At 44.2% G+C, this 20,441-nt stretch overlaps 1 protein-coding gene across 2 annotated transcripts in view; it reads right to left on the bottom strand.

The window, feature by feature from the left end:
• Nucleotides 1-20,441, bottom strand: part of LOC135527710 (carbonic anhydrase 6-like) — a 59,102-nt gene that overhangs the window by 4,598 nt on the left and 34,063 nt on the right. The window contains exons 1-7 of one of the 2 annotated variants that reach the window (XM_064956223.1): nt 19,870-20,155; nt 18,985-19,164; nt 16,786-16,934; nt 14,834-14,929; nt 1,838-1,904; nt 920-1,077; nt 427-553 (exon numbers count right to left, since the gene is read on the bottom strand). In XM_064956223.1, coding sequence (XP_064812295.1) covers nt 427-553; nt 920-1,077; nt 1,838-1,904; nt 14,834-14,929; nt 16,786-16,934; nt 18,985-19,164; nt 19,870-19,954 — 862 coding nt within the window. In that variant the 5' untranslated portion in view covers nt 19,955-20,155. Of the gene's footprint in view, nt 1-426; nt 554-919; nt 1,078-1,837; nt 1,905-14,833; nt 14,930-16,785; nt 16,935-18,984; nt 19,165-19,869; nt 20,156-20,441 lie in introns of those variants that run through there. The other variant, XM_064956224.1, reaches the window with a different exon arrangement.

Here is a 20,441-nt window from a genome sequence, read left to right on the forward strand (position 1 = left end):
CAAGGGGGCCGAATACTTTCGCAAGGCACTGTATATATATATATATATATATGTGCCTTGCGAAAGTATTCGGCCCCCTTGAATCAACAACAAGTGGGAGAGAGTTTGCTGCACTGAAAGTGAAGGGGCTGAATAATTTTCAGTTTTTCAGTTTTTTTTTTTTGTTAAAAAAGTTTGAAATATCCAATAAATGTCGTTCCACTTCATGATTGTGTCCCACCTGTTGTTGATTCTTCACAAAAAATACGGTTTTATATCTTTATGTTTGAAGCCTGAAATGTGGCAAAAGGTCGCAAAGTTCAAGGGGGCCGAATACTTTTGCAAGGCACTATATATATATATATATATATATATATATATATATGATAATATTGGATCAGTTTAGTTGATCTATTGAATCCCTAAGACCAGGTTCTGTATACATACTGCCTTTCCTCAGGCCAGGCAGGAAGGAGGACTCGACCACGCGGTCGTTGAGAGGCTGGGCCATGCGGTAATCATTCCACAGGGTCCTATTGTCCATGTCCATCAGAGTGCTTTCCAACTTCCTGATCTGGGCGAGGGGAGAGGAGAGGAGTGGAGGAGGAGAGGAGTGGAGGAGGAGAGGAGGTTAGGAGAATGAATTAATGAACGAATCAATCGAATGAATACATGGATGGATGAATGAATAAATGGACGAATGAATGATTGAATCTTTCACAGGGTTGTTTATCAGCTTTTCATGGAGGCTTGGTGCAGAGTGTAAGAGTTCACTTCCAATTTTTGGAGAATTCAAAAATTAATTTACACATCAGCAGGTTTGTGAGAGAGAGAGAGAGCAGGGTTACCTCGTTGTGAGAGAGAGAGAGCAGGGTTACCTGGTTGTGAGAGAGAGAGAGAGCAGGGTTACCTGGTTGTGAGAGCGAGAGAGCAGGGTTACCTGGTTGTGAGAGAGGGTGATGGGTGTATCAAACACGGTCCACAGGATGCTCTCGTAACAGGGAGGGGTGGTGAGAGAGCCCTGGTACCTGAAGAAATGGTTCAGGTTCTCAGGTAGCATGGAGCGCACGTTGAGGGTGGATATGTTCAGGGACTGGCCTGTACAACAACACGTGAAGAAAGAAAAATGAGCATCAAACAATTGATGTTGAGATGTGTCCGTTACTTGAACACTGTGAAGCAATTATTTGGGCTGCAATCTGAGTTGCAGTTAACTCTATCCTCTGCAGCAGAGGTAAGTCTGGGTCTTCCTTTCCTGTGGCGGTCCTCATGGGAGCCAGTTTCATCAGAGCGCTGGATGGTTTTGCGACGGCACTTGAAACTTTTAAAGTTCTTGAAATTTTCCCTTGTGACTGACCTTCAGATCTTAAAGTAATGATGGACTGTCATTTCTCTTTGCTTATTTGAGCTGTTCTTGCCATAATATGGACTTGGTCTTCTGTATACCACCCCTACCTTGTCACAACAAAACTGATTAGTTCAAATACATTAAGAAGGAAAGAAATTACACAAATTCCACAAATAAATCCCACCTGTTAATTTAAATGCTTTCCAGGTGACTACCTCATGAAGCTGGTTGAGAGAATGCCAAGAGTGTGCAAAGACGTCATCAAGGCAAAGGGTGGCTACTTTGATGAATCTCAAATATAACATTTAGATTTGTTTAACAATTTTTTGGTTACTATATGATTCCATATGTGTCATTTCATAGTTTTGACGTCTTCATTATTATTCTACAATGTAGAAAATAGTAGGTGTGTCCAAACTTTTGCCTGTTACAACTGACTGTATATAAATTCAAAACTAATGTTATTAATGCAGATAGATTCAGTATTATTCGAAAGAAAACCCAAATCACCCGTGTACTTGACTTTTTCCAGGTTGTTGATGAAATCGCTGTAGTAGGTGTTCTCAAAATGTCCATCCTATAACGGAAAAACACAAACAGGAATGTGATGGATTCTGTATTGCTAGGCTACATCATGTTGTCCTTGACACACATTGGCTAAGAAACAGAAACATGCCTGACTGGCAACTAGGACACAGGAGAGAATTTGTTAGGTTGTTGATGAAATCGCTGTAGTTGGCACAAACTCGTACGAACCATCCTGATGTTGTTCTCACATTCTGTACTCGTGTTGGGAGAGTTCAGTATGGTTCGTGCAAGGCTAGGTGTCGATCAAACTAACTGCTAAAACTTCTTGGCAGAACAAAACTAGAAAACAACCACACATTGGCTAAAGCAGAGGCAAGATGGCAACATGGCTACAGGAGAGATAAACAGACTGGCAACAGGAGAGATAAACAGACTGGCAACATGACTACAGGAGAGATAAACAGACTGGCAACATGTCTACAGGAGAGATAAACAGACTGGCAACATGACTACAGGAGAGATAAACAGACTGGCAACGTGGCTACAGGAGAGATAAACAGACTGGCATGTCTACAGGAGAGATAAACAGACTGGCAACATGACTACAGGAGAGATAAACAGACTGGCAACATGACTACAGGAGAGATAAACAGACTGGCAACGTGGCTACAGGAGAGATAAACAGACTGGCAACATGACTACAGGAGAGATAAACAGACTGGCAACGTGGCTACAGGAGAGATAAACAGACTGGCATGTCTACAGGAGAGATAAACAGACTGGTTAAAGGAGAGATAAACAGACCGGCAACATGACTACAGGAGAGATAAACAGACTGGCAACGTGGCTACAGGAGAGATAAACAGACTGGCAACGTGGTTAAAGGAGAGATAAACAGACCGGCAACATGACTACAGGAGAGATAAACAGACCGGCAACATGACTACAGGAGAGATAAACAGACCGGCAACATGTCTGCAGGAGAGATAAACAGACTGGCAACATGACTACAGGAGAGATAAACAGACTGGCAACATGACTACAGGAGAGATAAACAGACCGGCAACATGACTACAGGAGAGATAAACAGACTGGCAACATGACTACAGGAGAGATAAACAGACTGGCAACATGTCTGCAGGAGAGATTAACAGACTGGTTAAAGGAGAGATAAACAGACCGGCATCATGGCTACAGGAGAGATAAACAGACTGGCAACATGTCTGCAGGAGAGATTAACAGACTGGTTAAAGGAGAGATAAACAGACCGGCATCATGACTACAGGAGAGATAAACAGACTGGCAACATGACTACAGGAGAGATAAACAGACTGGCAACATGTCTGCAGGAGAGATTAACAGACTGGTTAAAGGAGAGATAAACAGACCGGCATCATGACTACAGGAGAGATAAACAGACCGGCAACATGACTACAGGAGAGATAAACAGACCGGCAACATGACTACAGGTGAGATAAACAGACTGGCAACATGACTACAGGAGAGATAAACAGACCGGCAACATGACTACAGGTGAGATAAACAGACTGGCAACATGACTACAGGAGAGATAAACAGACCGGCAACATGACTACAGGAGAGATAAACAGACCGGCAACATGACTACAGGTGAGATAAACAGACCGGCAACATGACTACAGGAGAGATAAACAGACCGGCAACATGTCTGCAGGAGAGATTAACAGACTGGTTAAAGGAGAGATAAACAGACCGGCATCATGGCTACAGGAGAGATAAACAGACTGGCATCATGGCTACAGGAGAGATAAACAGACTGGCAACGTGGCTACAGGAGAGATAAACAGACTGGCATCATGGCTACAGGAGAGATTTACAGACTGGCAACATGACTACAGGAGAGATAAACAGACTGGCATCATGGCTACAGGAGAGATAAACAGACCGGCATCATGTCTACAGGAGAGATAAACAGACTGGCATCATGGCTACAGGAGAGATAAACAGACTGGCAACGTGGCTACAGGAGAGATAAACAGACTGGCATCATGGCTACAGGAGAGATTTACAGACTGGCAACATGACTACAGGAGAGATAAACAGACTGGCATCATGGCTACAGGAGAGATTAACAGACTGGTTAAAGGAGAGATAAACAGGCCGGCATCATGGCTACAGGAGAGATAAACAGATTGGCATCATGTCTACAGGAGAGATAAACAGACTGGTTAAAGGAGAGATAAACAGACCGGCAACATGACTACAGGAGAGATAAACAGACTGGCAACATGACTACAGGAGAGATAAACAGACTGGTTAAAGGAGAGATAAACAGACCGGCAACATGACTACAGGAGAGATAAACAGATTGGCATCATGTCTACAGGAGAGATTTACAGACTGGCAACATGACTACAGGAGAGAAAAACAGACTGGCATCATGGCTACAGGAGAGATAAATAGACTGGCATCATGGCTACAGGAGAGATTAACAGACTGGTTAAAGGAGAGATAAACAGGCCAGCAACATGACTACAGGAGAGATAAACAGATTGGCATCATGTCTACAGGAGAGATTAACACACTGGTTAAAGGAGAGTTTTACAGACTGGCAACGTGGCTACAGGAGAGATAAACAGACTGGCAACATGACTACAGGAGAGATAAACAGACTGGTTAAAGGAGAGATAAACAGACCGGCAACATGACTACAGGAGAGATAAACAGATTGGCATCATGTCTACAGGAGAGATTTACAGACTGGCAACATGACTACAGGAGAGAAAAACAGACTGGCATCATGGCTACAGGAGAGATAAACAGACTGGCACCATGTCTACAGGAGAGATAAACAGACTGGCATCATGGCTACAGGAGAGATAAACAGACTGGCAACGTGGCTACAGGAGAGATAAACAGACTGGCATCATGGCTACAGGAGAGATTTACAGACTGGCAACATGACTACAGGAGAGATAAACAGACTGGCAACATGACTACAGGAGAGATTAACAGACTGGTTAAAGGAGAGATAAACAGACTGGCAACATGACTACAGGAGAGATAAACAGACTGGCAACAGGAGAGATAAACAGACTGGCAACATGACTACAGGAGAGATAAACAGACTGGCAACATGACTACAGGAGAGATAAACAGACTGGTTAAAGGAGAGATAAACAGACCGGCAACATGACTACAGGAGAGATAAACAGATTGGCATCATGTCTACAGGAGAGATTTACAGACTGGCAACATGACTACAGGAGAGAAAAACAGACTGGCATCATGGCTACAGGAGAGATTAACAGACTGGTTAAAGGAGAGATAAACAGGCCAGCAACATGACTACAAGAGAGATAAACAGGCTGGCATCATGACTACAAGAGAGATAATCAGACTGGCATCATGACTACAGGAGAGATAAACAGACTGGCATCATGACTACAGGAGAGAAACAGACTGGCAACATGACTACAGGAGAGATAAACAGACTGGCATCATGACTACAGGAGAGAAACAGACTGGCAACAGGAGAGATAAACAGACTGGCAACATGACTACAGGAGAGATAAATAGACTGGCAACATGTATACAGGAGAGATAAACAGACTGGCAACATGTATACAGGAGAGATAAACAGACTGGCAACATGACTACAGGAGAGAAACAGACTGGCAACATGACTACAGGAGAGATAAACAGACTGGCAACATGACTACAGGAGAGATAAACAGACTGGCAACATGACTACAGGAGAGATAAACAGACTGGCAACATGACTACAGGAGAGATAAATAGACTGGCAACATGTATACAGGAGAGATAAACAGACTGGCAACATGTATACAGGAGAGATAAACAGACTGGCAACATGACTACAGGAGAGAAACAGACTGGCAACATGACTACAGGAGAGATAAACAGACTGGCAACATGACTACAGGAGAGATAAACAGACTGGCAACATGTATACAGGAGAGATAAACAGACTGGCAACATGACTACAGGTGAGATAAACAGACTGGCAACAGGAGAGATAAACAGACTGGCAACATGACTACAGGAGAGATAAACAGACTGGCAACATGACTACAGGAGAGATAAATAGACTGGCAACATGTATACAGGAGAGATAAACAGACTGGCAACATGTATACAGGAGAGATAAACAGACTGGCAACATGACTACAGGAGAGAAACAGACTGGCAACATGACTACAGGAGAGATAAACAGACTGGCAACATGACTACAGGAGAGAAACAGACTGGCAACATGACTACAGGAGAGATAAACAGACTGGCAACATGAGAGATAAACAGACTGGCAACATGACTACAGGAGAGATAAACAGACTGGCAACATGACTACAGGAGAGATAAACAGACTGGCAACATGAGAGATAAACAGACTGGCAACATGACTACAGGAGAGATAAACAGACTGGCAACATGACTACAGGAGAGATAAACAGACCGGCAACATGACTACAGGAGAGATAAACAGACTGGCAACATGACTACAGGAGAGATAAACAGACCGGCAACATGACTACAGGAGAGATAAACAGACCGGCAACATCTCACAAACACAATGGTCTGTCTCTGTGTCACAGGACTCGTCTGAAGGTAACCACCACCGTTTTTATTTAAGTATGAAGGACTGGCCACCCCTCAGAGCCTGGTTCCTCTCTGGGTTTCTCTCTAGGATGAACAAGGAGAGGCAACGACATCGGAAGAAGTCGTGACACCCTTTATAAAGCACGTTTACAGTTGAAGTCAGTAGTTTACATACACTTAGGTTGGAGTCATTAAAACTCCTTTTTCAACCACTCCACAAATTTGTTGGTAAACAAACTATAGTTTTGGCAAGTCGGTTAGGACATCTACTTTATGCATGACACAAGTCATTTTTTTCCAACAATTGTTTACAGACAGATTATTTCACTTATAATTCCCTGTATCACAATTCCAGTGGGTCAGAAGTTTACATACACTAAGTTGACTGTGCCTTTAAACAGCATGGACAATTCCAGAAAATGATGTCATGGCTTTATAAGCTTCTGTTAGGCCAATTGACATCACTTGAGTCAATTGGAAGTGTACCTGTGGATGTATTTCAAGGCCTACCTTCAAACTCACTGCCTCTTTGCTTGACATCATGGGAAAATCAAAAGAAATCAGCCAAGACCTCAGAAAAAAAATTGCAGACCTCCACTAGTCTGGTTCATCCTTGGGAGCAATTTACAAACGCCTGAAGGTACCACGTTCATCTGTACAAACAATAGTACGCAAGTATAAACAGTGTCTCCTGACCCCTCCTGTCTCAGCCTCCAGTATTTATGCTGCAGTAGTTTGTGTCGGGAGGCTAGGGCTATGGAACCCTGACCTGTTCACTGGACATGCTACCTGTCCCAGACCTGCTGTTTTCAACTCTCTAGAGACAGCAGGAGCGGTAGAGATACTCTCAATGATCGGCTATGAAAAGCCAACTGACATTTACTCTTGAGGTGCTGACTTGTTGCGCCCTCGACAACTACTGTGATTATTATTATTTGACCACACTGGTCATTTATGAACATTTGAACATCTTGGCCATGTTCTGTAATAATCTCCACCAGGCACAGCCAGAAGAGGACTGGCCACCCCTCATAGCCTGGTTCCTCTCTAGGTTTCTTCCTAGGGTTTGGCCTTTCTAAGGAGTTTTTCCTAGCCACCATACTTCTACACCAGCATTGCTTGCTGTTTGGTGTTTTAGGCTGGGTTTCTGTACAGCACTTTGATATATCAGCTGATGTACAAAGGGCTATATAAATACATTTGATTTGATTTTGTAACGGTTTTCTTTAGGTGAAGGAGAGTCGGACCAAAATGCGGCGTGGCTATTGAGATTCATGTTTAATAAAAAAACAACTAAACACAAACACTACAAAACGTAACACGAAACAGCCTATACTAGTGCAAAGTAACAAGGACAATCACCCCCGACACACTCAAAGAATATGGCTGCCTAAATATGGTTCCCAATCAGAGACAACGATAAACACCTGCCTCTGATTGAAAACCACTTCAGACAGCCATAAAATTATCTAGAACACTCCACTAAGCTACAATCCCAATACCTGTGAAAAACCAAGACAAAAACACACCACATACCAAAACCCATGTCACACCCTGGCCTGACCAAATAAATAAAGAACACACAAAATACTAAGACCAGGGCGTGACAGATTTAAACACCATGGGACCACGCAGCCATCACACTACTCAGGAAGGAGACGCTGTCTGTCTCCTAGAGATTTAAGTCCTTTGCTGCGAAAAGTGCAAATCAATCCCAGAACAACAGCAAAGGACCTTGTGAAGATGCTGGAGGAAACCGGTACAAAAGTATCTATATCCACAGTAAAACTAGTCCTATATCGACATAACCTGAAAGGCCGCTCAACAAGGAAGAAGCCACTGCTCCAAAACCCCCATAAAAAGCCAGACTATGGTTTGCAACTGCACATGGGGACAAAGATTGTACATTTTGGAGAAATGTCCTCTGGTCTGATGAAACAAAAATAGAACTGTTTAGCCATAATGACCATCATTATGTTTGGAGGAAAAAGAGGGAGGATTGCAAGTCGAAGAACACCATCCCAACCGTGAAGCACGGGGGTGGCAGCATCATGTTGTGGGGGTGCTTTGCTGCAGGAGGGACTGGTTGTCATGTCTTGTTATGTCTGTTCCTGTCCTTTCTCTTCACTCTGTCTCTCTCTGCTGGTCTTTTTAGGTTACCTTCTCTGTCTCTCATTCTTCAGCTGTTCTACATCTCCTCTAACTAGCTCATTCACTCTTTCACACCTGTTCTCTCTTCCCCCTCTGATTAGGTCTCTATTTCTCTCTCTGTTCCTGCTACTTTCAGTGTCTGATTCTTGTTTGTGTTTTTGATGCCAGAAGCAAGCTGTCGTCTCGTTTGCTTCCACCTTGTCCTATCCTGTCGGAGTCTGCCTGGCAGGTGCATCCTGCACTATACTACGTTCTTTTTGTTCCATTGTCAACGTTGGAAGAGGATTTATGCCATTCCTGTTTTTCATTAAAGAACTCTGTTTTCTGTTAAAACCGCTTTTGGGTCTTCACTCAAGTACATAACAGAAGAATCAGACCAAGAATGGACCCAGCGGCTCCGGACCCTTTTCACTCCGCCGTCGAGATCCAGGGAGCGATGCTAGGCAGACACGAGGAGGAATTGTCTGCTGCTCGACATGCCGTTGAGACCCTGGCCGTCCAAGTCTCCGACCTCACAAGACAGGTTCACCAACTCCACCTCGATCCACCGCCCACTTCCAGGGTTTCCGAGTCTCCGGAGCCCAGGATCAACAACCCGCCCTGTTACTCAGGGGAGCCCACTGAGTGCCGCTCATTCCTCACTCAGTGTGATGTGGTGTTCTCTCTCCAGCCCAACACTTACTCCAGGAGCACAGCCCGCATCGCCTACGTCATTTCTCTCCTCACCGGACGGGCGCGTGAGTGGGGCACGGCAATCTGGGAGGCGAGGGCTGAGTGTATTAACCAGTTTCAGGACTTTAAGGAGGAGATGATACGGGTTTTTGACCGTTCTGTTTTTGGGGAGGAGGCTTCCAGGGCCCTGTCTTCCCTATGTCAGGGGAATCGATCCATAACGGATTATTCTATTGAGTTTCGCACTCTCGCTGCCTCTAGTGACTGGAACGAGCCGGCTTTGCTCGCTCGTTTTCTGGAGGGTCTCCTCGTCGAGGTTAAGGATGAGATCCTCTCCAGGGAGGTTCCTTCCAGTCTGGACTCCTTAATAGCTCTCGCTATTCGCATAGAGCGACGGTTTGATCTTCGTCGCCGAGCACGTGGAAAGGAGTTCGCGTTCTCCGTTGCTCCCCTCTCCACATCACTGCCACCTGCCGCATCACTGCCACCCTCCCCGCCGGCTCGGATGCTGAGCCTATGCAGCTGGGGGTATCCGCATCTCGGCCAAGGAGAGGGAACGGAGAATCACCAATCGCCTCTGTCTCTACTGCGGCTCCGCTGGTCATTTTGTCACCTCATGTCCAGTAAAAGCCAGAGCTCATCAGTAAGAGGAGGGCTACTGGTGAGCGCAACTACTCAGGCCTCTCCTTCTGGATCACGCACTACCTTTCCGGTCCATCTCCGCTGGCCCGGTTCATCTGCTTCCTGCAGTGCCTTGATAGACTCTGGGGCGGAGGGCTGTTTTATGGACGAGACCTGGGCTCGGGAACATGACATTCCTCTCAGACAGTTAGGGAGCCCACGGCCTTGTTCGCTTTAGATGGTAGTTCTCTCCCCAAGATTCAGCGTGAGACGCTGCCTTTAACCCTCACTGTCTCTGGTAATCATAGCGAAACCATTTCTTTTCTAATTTTTCGTTCACCTTTTACACCTGTTGTTTTGGGTCATCCCTGGCTAGTGCGCCATAACCCTTCTATTAATTGGTCTAGTAATACTATCCTATCCTGGAATGTTTCTTGTCATGTGACCTGTTTAATGTCTGCTATCCCTCCTGTTTCCTCTGTCTCTTCTTCACAGGAGGAGCCTGGCGATTTGACAGGGGTGCCGGAGGAGTATCACGATCTGCGCACGGTGTTCAGTCGTTCCAAGGCCACTTCTCTCCCTCCACACCGGTCGTATGACTGTAGTATTGATCTCCTTCCGGGAACTACTCCCCCGGGGTAGATTATACTCTCTGTCGGCTCCCGAACGTAAGGCTCTCGAGGATTATTTGTCGGTTTCGCTCGACGCCGGTACCATAGTCTCCTCCTCCTCTCCCGCCGGAGCGGGGTTTTTTTTTGTTCAGAAGAAGGACGGGTCCCTGCGCCCATGCGTGGATTATCGAGGGCTGAATGACATAACAGTTAAGAATCGTTATCCGCTTCCTCTTATGTCTTCAGCCTTCGAGATCCTGCAGGGAGCCAGGTTTTTCACCAAATTGGACCTTCGTAACGCCTACCATCTCGTGCGCATCAGGGAGGGGGACGAGTGGAAGACGGCGTTTAACACTCCGTTAGGGCACTTTGAATACCGGGTTCTTCCTTTCGGCCTCGTTAACGCTCCAGCTGTCTTTCAGGCACTAGTTAACGACGTCCTGAGAGACATGCTGAACATTTTTGTTTTCGTTTACATGGACGATATCCTGATTTTTTCACCGTCTCTCTCGATTCATGTTCAGCACGTGCGACGCGTTCTCCAGCGCCTTTTGGAGAACTGTCTTTATGTGAAGGCTGAGAAGTGCACTTTTCATGCCGCCTCTGTCCCTTTTCTCGGTTCCGTTATTTCCGCTGAGGGCATTAAGATGGATCCCGCTAAGGTCCAGGCTGTCATTGATTGGCCCGTTCCTAAGTCACGCGTCGAGCTGCAGTGCTTTCTGGGCTTCGCTAATTTCTATCGTCGTTTCATCCGTAATTTCGGTCAGGTGGCAGCTCCCCTCACAGCCCTTACTTCTGTTAAGACGTGCTTTAAGTGGTCCGTTTCCGCCCAGGGAGCTTTTGATCTTCTTAAGAATCGTTTTACATCCGCACCTATTCTTGTTACACCTGACATCTCTAGTCAGTTTGTTGTTGAGGTTGACGCGTCAGAGGTGAGCGTGGGAGCCATTCTTTCTCAGCGCTCTCTCTCTGACGGCAAGGTCCATCCTTGCGCGTTTTTCTCTCATCGCTTATCGCCGTCAGAACGTAACTATGATGTTGGTAATCGCGAACTGCTCGCCATCCGCTTAGCCCTAGGCGAATGGCGACAGTGGTTGGAGGGGGCGACCGTTCCTTTTGTCGTTTGGACTGACCATAGGAACCTTGAGTACATCCGTTCAGCCAAACGACTTAATGCGCGTCAGGCTCGTTGGGCTCTGTTTTTCGCTCGTTTCGAGTTTGTTATTTCTTATCGTCCGGGCTCAAAAAACACAGAGCCTGATGCTTTATCTCGTCTCTTCAGTTCTTCTGAGGTCTCCACCGACCCCGAGGGGATTCTCCTGACGGGCGTGTTGTCGGGTTGACTGTCTGGGGAATTGAGAGGCAGGTAAAGCAAGCACTCGCTCACACTCCGTCGCCGCGAGCTTGTCCTAGGAACCTTCTGTTCGTTCCCGTTCCTACTCGTCCGGCCGTTCTTCAGTGGGCCCACTCTGCCAAGTTAGCCGGCCACCCCGGCGTTCGGGGTACGCTCGCTTCCATTCGCCAGCGTTTCTGGTGGCCCACTCGGGAACGTGACGCGCGTCGATTTGTCGCCGCTTGTTCGGTCTGCGCGCAGACTAAATCTGGGAACTCTCCTCCTGCCGGCCGTCTCAGACCGCTTCCCATTCCCTCTCGACCGTGGTCTCACATCGCTTTAGATTTTATCACCGGACTGCCTTCATCAGCGGGGAAGACAGTTATTCTTACGGTTGTCGATAGATTTTCTAAGGCGGCTCATTTCATTCCTCTCGCTAAGCTCCCTTCTGCTAAGGAGACGGCTCAGATCATTATCGAGAATGTTTTCCGAATTCATGGCCTTCCGTCTGACGTCGTTTCCGACAGAGGCCCGCAGTTCACGTCTCAATTTTGGAGGGAGTTTTGCCGTTTGATTGGGGCTTCCGTCAGTCTCTCGTCCGGCTTTCATCCCCAGTCTAACGGTCAAGCCGAACGGGCCAATCAGACTGTTGGTCGCATTTTACGCAGTCTTTCTTTTCGTAACCCTGCGTCTTGGTCAGAACAGCTCCCCTGGGCAGAGTACGCCCACAACTCGCTTCCCTCGTCTGCTACCGGTCTATCTCCTTTTCAGAGTAGCCTCGGGTACCAGCCTCCGCTGTTCTCATCTCAGCTCGCCGAGTCCTGCGTCCCCTCTGCTCAGGCTTTTGTCCAGCGTTGCGAGCGCACCTGGAAGGGGGTCAGGTCGGCACTTTGCCGTAATAGGGCGCAGACTGTGAGGGCCGCTAATAAGCGTAGGACCAAGAGTCCTAGATATTGTTGCGGTCAGAGAGTATGGCTCTCCACTCAGAACCTTCCCCTTAAGACAGCTTCTCGCAAGTTGGCCCCGCGGTTCATTGGTCCGTTCCGTATTTCTCAGGTCATTAATCCTGTCGCAGTGCGACTTCTTCTCCCGCGCTATCTTCGTCGCGTTCACCCGGTCTTCCATGTCTCCTGTGTTAAGCCCGTTCTTCGCGCCCCGCTCGTCCCTCCCCCCCCATCCTTGTCGAGGGCGCACCCATCTACAGGGTTCGTAAGATTTTGGACATGCGCCCTCGGGGCCGTGGTCATCAGTACCTAGTGGATTGGGAGGGGTACGGTCCTGAGGAGAGGAGTTGGGTTCCCTCTCGGGACGTGCTGGACCGTTCGCTGATCGATGATTTCCTCCGTTGCCGCCAGGTTTCCTCCTCGAGTGCGCCAGGAGGCGCTCGGTGAGTGGGGGGGTACTGTCATGTCTTGTTATGTCTGTTCCTGTCCTTTCTCTTCACTCTGTCTCTCTCTGCTGGTCTTTTTAGGTTACCTTCTCTGTCTCTCATTCTTCAGCTGTTCTACATCTCCTCTAACTAGCTCATTCACTCTTTCACACCTGTTCTCTCTTCCCCTCTGATTAGGTCTCTATTTCTCTCTCTGTTCCTGCTACTTTCAGTGTCTGATTCTTGTTTGTGTTTTTGATGCCAGAAGCAAGCTGTCGTCTCGTTTGCTTCCACCTTGTCCTATCCTGTCGGAGTCTGCCTGGCAGGTGCATCCTGCACTATACTACGTTCTTTTTGTTCCATTGTCAACGTTGGAAGAGGATTTATGCCATTCCTGTTTTTCATTAAAGAACTCTGTTTTCTGTTAAAACCGCTTTTGGGTCTTCACTCAAGTACATAACACTGGTGAACTTCACAAAATAAATGGCATCATGAGGGAGGAAAATTACGTGGATATATTGAAGCAACATCTCAAGACATCAGTCAGGAAGTCGCAAATGGATCTTCCAAATGGACAATGACCCCAAGCATACTTTAAAAGTTTAGGCAAAATGGCTTAAATGATAAATTTCCGACTTCAACTGTATATCACATTCGACATAGTGGGAAATATCACATTCGACATTGATGATTATGTCACACAGTTATGCCACATTTATGACATACGGTTATAGATGCTTTGTAATACATTTATGAAGGCATTATGAAGGCATTAAGAAGGCATTATGAAGGCATTATGAAGGCATTATGAAGGCTTTATGAAGGCATTAAGAAGGCATTAAGAAGACATTATGAAGGCATTATGAAGGCATTATGAAGACATTATGAAGACATTATTAAGGCATTATGAAGGCATTATGAAGGCATTATGAAGGCATTATGAAGGCATTATGAAGGCATTATGAAGACATTATGAAGGCTTTATGAAGGCATTATGAAGGCATTATGAAGGCATTATGAAGGCATTATGAAGGCATTATGAAGGCATTATGAAGGCATTATGAAGGCATTATGAAGGCATTATGAAGGCTTTATGAAGGCATTATGAAGGCATTATGAAGGCATTATGAAGGCTTTATGAAGACATTATGAAGGCATTATGGAGGCTTTATGAAGGCATTATGAAGGCATCATGAAGGCATTATGAAGGCTTTATGAAGACATTATGAAGGCATTATGAAGGCATTATGAAGACATTATGAAGGCATTATGAAGGCATTATGGAGGCTTTATGAAGGCATTATGAAGGCATTATGAAGGCATTATGAAGGCTTTATGAAGGCATTATGAAGGCATTATGAAGGCATTATGAAGACATTATGAAGGCATTATGAAGGCATTATGAAGGCATTATGAAGGCATTATGAAGGCTTTATGAAGGCATTATGAAGGCTTTATGAAGGCATTATGAAGGCTTTATGAAGGCATTATGAAGGCTTTATGAAGGCTTTTGAAGGCATTATTAGCTGAACGCCATTTAAAGCGGGACCTAAATAATAATAAGAAGAAGAAGAAGTAAAATAAGAAGATGGAGAACCAGATCTCAGATCTCCAGATCTCACCTCGAAGAAGAAGGCTAGAACTGCCAGTCCGTCCGGCTTGTCGCTGGCCTCTTGAAAGCTCTTGTACTTATCAGAGTTATAATGGACAACGTGGAGCTGCAAACACAAGAGGACAAAGAAAACAAATACATTGTTCACGTGGAATTACTGGGACGAGAAATCTGCCCAGACAGAGGCCCACTTCATTAGCCAAATAATGATAATTTTGCCATGTCCCTCTAGGAACCAAGAGCATAACTTTAGTACACGCCCCATGTCCCTCTAGGAACCAAGAGGATAACTTTAGTACAGGCCCCATGTCCCTCTAGGAACCAAGGGGATAACTTTAGTACACGCCCCATGTCCCTCTAGGAACCAAGGGGATAACTTTAGTACAGGCCCTATGTCCCTCTAGGAACCAAGGGGATAACTTTAGTACAGTCCCCATGGTCCTCTAGGAACCAAGAGGATAACTTTAGTACAGGCCCCATGTCCCTCTAGCAACCAAGAGGATAACTTTAGTACAGGCCCCATGTCCCTCTAGCAACCAAGAGGATAACTTTAGTACAGGCCCCATGTCCCTCTAGGAACCAAGAGGATAACTTTAGTACAGGCCCCATGTCCCTCTAGGAACCAAGAGGATAACTTTAGTACAGGCCCCATGTCCCCCTAGGAACCAAGGGGATAACTTTAGTACACGCCCCATGTCCCTCTAGCAACCAAGAGGATAACTTTAGTACAGTCCCCATGGTCCTCTATGAACCAAGATGATAACTTTAGTACAGTCCCCATGGTCCTCTATGAACCAAGAGGATAACTTTAGTACAGTCCCCATGGTCCTCTAGGAACCAAGATGATAACTTTAGTACAGGCCCTAGGATCCTCCAGGAACCAAGAGGATAACTTCTGTACAGGCCCTAGGATCCTCCAGGAACATCAAAACCAAATAAATGAGTCCTTGAATAGTAGAGCACTGTTGAGGTAGCTGTAGTCTAACGGCTCTCGTTTGTAGAATAAAGAGTGGACCAAGGCACAGCGTGGTAGGCGTACGTCTTTTTCTTGATGACACCAAAACAAAACAACAAAGACAAAGACAAAATACGACCGCAAACAGTTCTGTCAGGCACAGACACTAAACAGAAAACAAGAGAATGTGACAACTTATATATGATCCTCAATCAGAGACAACGATAGACAGCTGCCTCTGATTGGGAACCACACTCGGCCAAAAAAAAAGAAATAGAAAACATAGACTTTCCCACCCGAGTCACACCCTGACCTAACCAAACGTAGAGAATAATAAGGATCTCTTACGTCAGGGCGTGACATGTAGCCTGGTCCCAGATCAGTACTACTGAGATGCACTGTTGAGGTAGCTGTAGCCTGGTCCCAGATCAGTACTACTGAGATGCACTGTTGAGGTAGCTGTAGCCTGGTCCCAGATCAGTACTACAGAGATGCACTGTTGAGGTAGCTGTAGCCTGGTCCCAGATCAGTACTACAGAGATGCACTGTTGAGGTAGCTGTAGCCTGGTCCCAGATCAGTACTACAGAGATGCATTGTTGGGGTAGCTGTAGCCTGGTCCCAGATCAGTACTACTGAGATGCACTGTTGAGGTAGCTGTAGCCTGGTCCCAGATCAGTACTACTGAGATGCACTGTTGAGGTAGCGGTCAGTATTACTGGTCCCAGATCTGTTAGTGCTATCAGGTCAACTCCTTGTGATGTTGGCATGACAAGGAGTAGCAAAGAGTGTCATGATGGCACAAACACTGCTGTTGAGGCCCACTATGGTCAAGTCAAGCCCACCTCTATTGGTTGTTTTACACCCTCTAGAAACAGTACATTAGTCTTTTGGGGGGGGGGGGGGGTGTATCTCTAGCACTAGCCCACCTCTATTTGTTGTTTTACACCCTTTAGAAACAGTACATTAATCTTTTTTGGGGGGGGGTGTATCTCTAGCACTAGCCCACCTCTGCCATGTATCTGATGCCGTCCAGGGTGTGCTCTGCCCCGCTCTCCTCCAAGTCCCAGCCGCCCCAGTGGAGGTGCATCTGGACGGCCGTGTAGTGCCCGGGGAGACCCTTGGTGATCACCATGCTGGGAGGGAGGATGATTTCAACTGGCCACAACACAAGAAGACGTTTAAAAAAAAAAAATTATGACATAAGCCATTCAGCAGACGCTTTTTATCCAAAGCAAGTCATGCGTGCATACCCGTGGGTGGCCTCAGCTGGAATCAAACACACATTTCTTGCCTTTTTGCAAGTGCCTTGCTCTACCCGCTGAGTCACACAGGATCACATTTTGAGTAGTCTCGTTGTTAAAGGAAGCAATCCTAACTTAAGTTAGATACATTTGTTAAAGATATTATTGTTATATCCTGATGAAGACAACTTGGCTGTCGAAACGTTGGTATTACATTTTTGCATCTGAGCTCCTAGAGTGTGCGGCTCTCTTTTATTTTCAAAGATGTTATTGTTGCCATAGTTGTTTTCAAAACGTATAGACTGTTCATTCAATATAATAAAACAGTATAGACTAAAACTGGGAATATGATTAAAAATAAATACAAAAATTCAGACATCATCCCACTACTTTTTTTTTTTTTTTTAAATGTCAGACATCATCCCACTACTTTTTCTTTTTTTTTTTAAATGTCAGACATCATCCCACTACTTTTTTTTTTTTAAATGTCAGACATCATCCCACTACTTTTTCTTTTTTTGTTTTACATTTCAGACATCATCCCACTACTTTTTTTTTTAAATTTCAGACATCATCCCACTACTTTTTTTTTTTTTTTTTTTTTTTTTTCAGACATCATCCCACTACTTTTTTTTTTTTAAATTTCAGACATCATCCCACTACTTTTTTTTTTAAATGTCAGACATCATCCCACTACTTTTTCTTTTTTTTTTTAAATTTCAGACATCATCCCACTACTTTTTTTTTAAATATCAGACATCATCCCACTACTTTTTTTTTTATATCAGACATCATCCCACTATTTTTTTTTTTAAATTTCAGACATCATCCCACTACTTTTTTTTTAAATTTCAGACATCATCCCACTACTTTTTCTTTTTTTTTTAAATGTCAGACATCATCCCACTACTTTTTTTTTTTAAATTTCAGACATCATCCCACTACTTTTTCTTTTTTTGTTTTACATTTCAGACATCATCCCACTACTTTTTTTTTAAATTTCAGACATCATCCCACTACTTTTTTTTTTTTTTTTTTTTTTTTTTCAGACATCATCCCACTACTTTTTTTTTTAAATGTCAGACATCATCCCACTACTTTTTTTTTTTTTTTTTTAAATTTCAGACATCATCCCACTACTTTTTTTTTAAATATCAGACATCATCCCACTACTTTTTTTTTATATCAGACATCATCCCACTACTTTTTTTTTTAAATTTCAGACATCATCCCACTACTTTTTTTTTAAAATTTCAGACATCATCCCACTACTTTTTTTTTAAAATGTCAGACATTATTATTATTATTATATTATATTATCATCCCACTACTTTTTCTTTTTTTTTTAAATTTCAGACATCATCCCACTACTTTTTTTTTTAAATATCAGACATCATCCCACTACTTTTTTTTTATATCAGACATCATCCCACTACTTTTTTTTTATATCAGACATCATCCCACTACTTTTTTTAAAATTTCAGACATCATCCCACTACTTTTTTTTTTAAATTTCAGACATCATCCCACTACTTTTTTTTTTTTTTTTTTAAATTTCAGACATCATCCCACTACTTTTTTTTTTTTAAATTTCAGACATCATCCCACTACTTTTTTTTTTTTTTTTTAATTTCAGACATCATCTCACTACTTTTTTTTTTAAATTTCAGACATCATCCCACTACTTTTTCTTTTTTTTAAATTTCAGACATCATCCCACTACTTTTTCTTTTTTTTTTAAATTTCAGACATCATCCCACTACGTTTTTTTTTAAATTTCAGACATCATCCCACTATTTTTTTTTTTTTTTTTTAAATTTCAGACATCATCCCACTACTTTAAAAAAAAAAAATTCAGACATCATCCCACTACTTTGTCTTTTTTTTTTTTTTAATTTCAGACATCATCCCACTACTTTTTTTTTTAAATGTCAGACATCATCCCACTCCTTTTTTTTTTTTACCTGAGTGTCCGTTGTTTTTCATGAGAAAGTTACCCTTCTGAGCATCATATCCGGTGAGCTCCAGCTGTATCATGTGAGGGTTGTGTCGCACGTTCTGCCTCTGGATGTCAATGGGGGACTGTTTCCGGCCACCACACGCAGGATAGTTCTCCGCCCAGTGCACTTGGTCCAGGGCCCCTTCTGACGTAGGGACAAACGGAATGGCGCGGGTGGATTAGAACAACGAATGATGATAAAGAATGCAACAATGTAAACTTGGCCACAATATTTTCATTGGCTGCCCACGCGTCCAACTATAATCCAAGCAGACAGTTGGGGACGAAAGGGGGGGGGACTGACTGATATTGTATAAAGTCCTACTGTTCTCTCTGTAGGCATACCTTCACAACACCTTGGTGTTATCACAAAAGCACAACAACAACAACACATGTCTGACCGGTGGTTTTTGGGAGAGGTAGGACAGTGTACTCTGCATCATGAACCAAATGACAGGTTGAAGGGCACAGGCGTTACACACACTACGTTAATGACCTACCCATCTTCCATAGCTATAATCACGTACAGTGCCTGATCATCATGTTTGGTTCCTGTTTGTCATCATGACGACTGATTTAAACAGCAATAACACATTGCAAAAACCTTCGGCCACTGTTATTATATTCTCCAACTCTTCATCATTCTTCAGAGTTAAAGTACGCTTTCTCTTCATCATTCTTCAGAGTTAAAGTAGAGTTCATTATCTTTAATACATTAATAATGAATTGAAATTAAGAACATTTGTTTTAATGAGTTGAAGACTTTGTGTTCTTCCTGGGGATTTGGAGTCCCCCAAAGAAACCTACAGATTACTGAAAGGGAATAGGTCATAAATGAATAACTACGTACCTGTATATGTCCAATGTATTCCATCTATCCCGGCAGAGGCAACGCTTACCAACATCAACTGAACGAAAAAACTGAAGCACTCCATTTCAATGGAAATCCTCTTGACACAAAACACCTCGATCTCTCTGTCTCTCTGTCTCTCTCTCTCTGTCTCTCTCTCTCTCTCTCTGTCTCTCTCTCTCTGTCTCTCTCTCTCTCTCTCTCTGTCTCTCTGTCTCTCTCTCTCTCTGTCACTAACTGCGACTGAAAGGAGGTTTTGAAACTTCAGTGAAACCAACGCCCCCGGGGACAACTGCTCCCCGCTGCTCAGTCAGGATTGGGTAGATTACTTTCTAATTGTAATCCGTTACTAGTTACCTGTCCAAAACTGCAATCAGTAGCATAACTTTTGAATTACCCAAACGAAGTAATGTAATCTGATTACTTTTGGATTACTTTCCCCTTAAGAGGCATGAGAAGACAAAAAAGGATCCATCAAATGTATTTGGTGTGTCATCAAAGTGGTCTCTGATTGGGGGTCATCATTTGGTGTGTCATCATAGTGGTCTCTGATTGGTGGTCATCACTTGGTG

The sequence above is a fragment of the Oncorhynchus masou genome, chromosome 33, assembly GCF_036934945.1.
Source record: "Oncorhynchus masou masou isolate Uvic2021 chromosome 33, UVic_Omas_1.1, whole genome shotgun sequence".
In the NCBI taxonomy this organism is placed as follows: domain Eukaryota; kingdom Metazoa; phylum Chordata; class Actinopteri; order Salmoniformes; family Salmonidae; genus Oncorhynchus; species Oncorhynchus masou.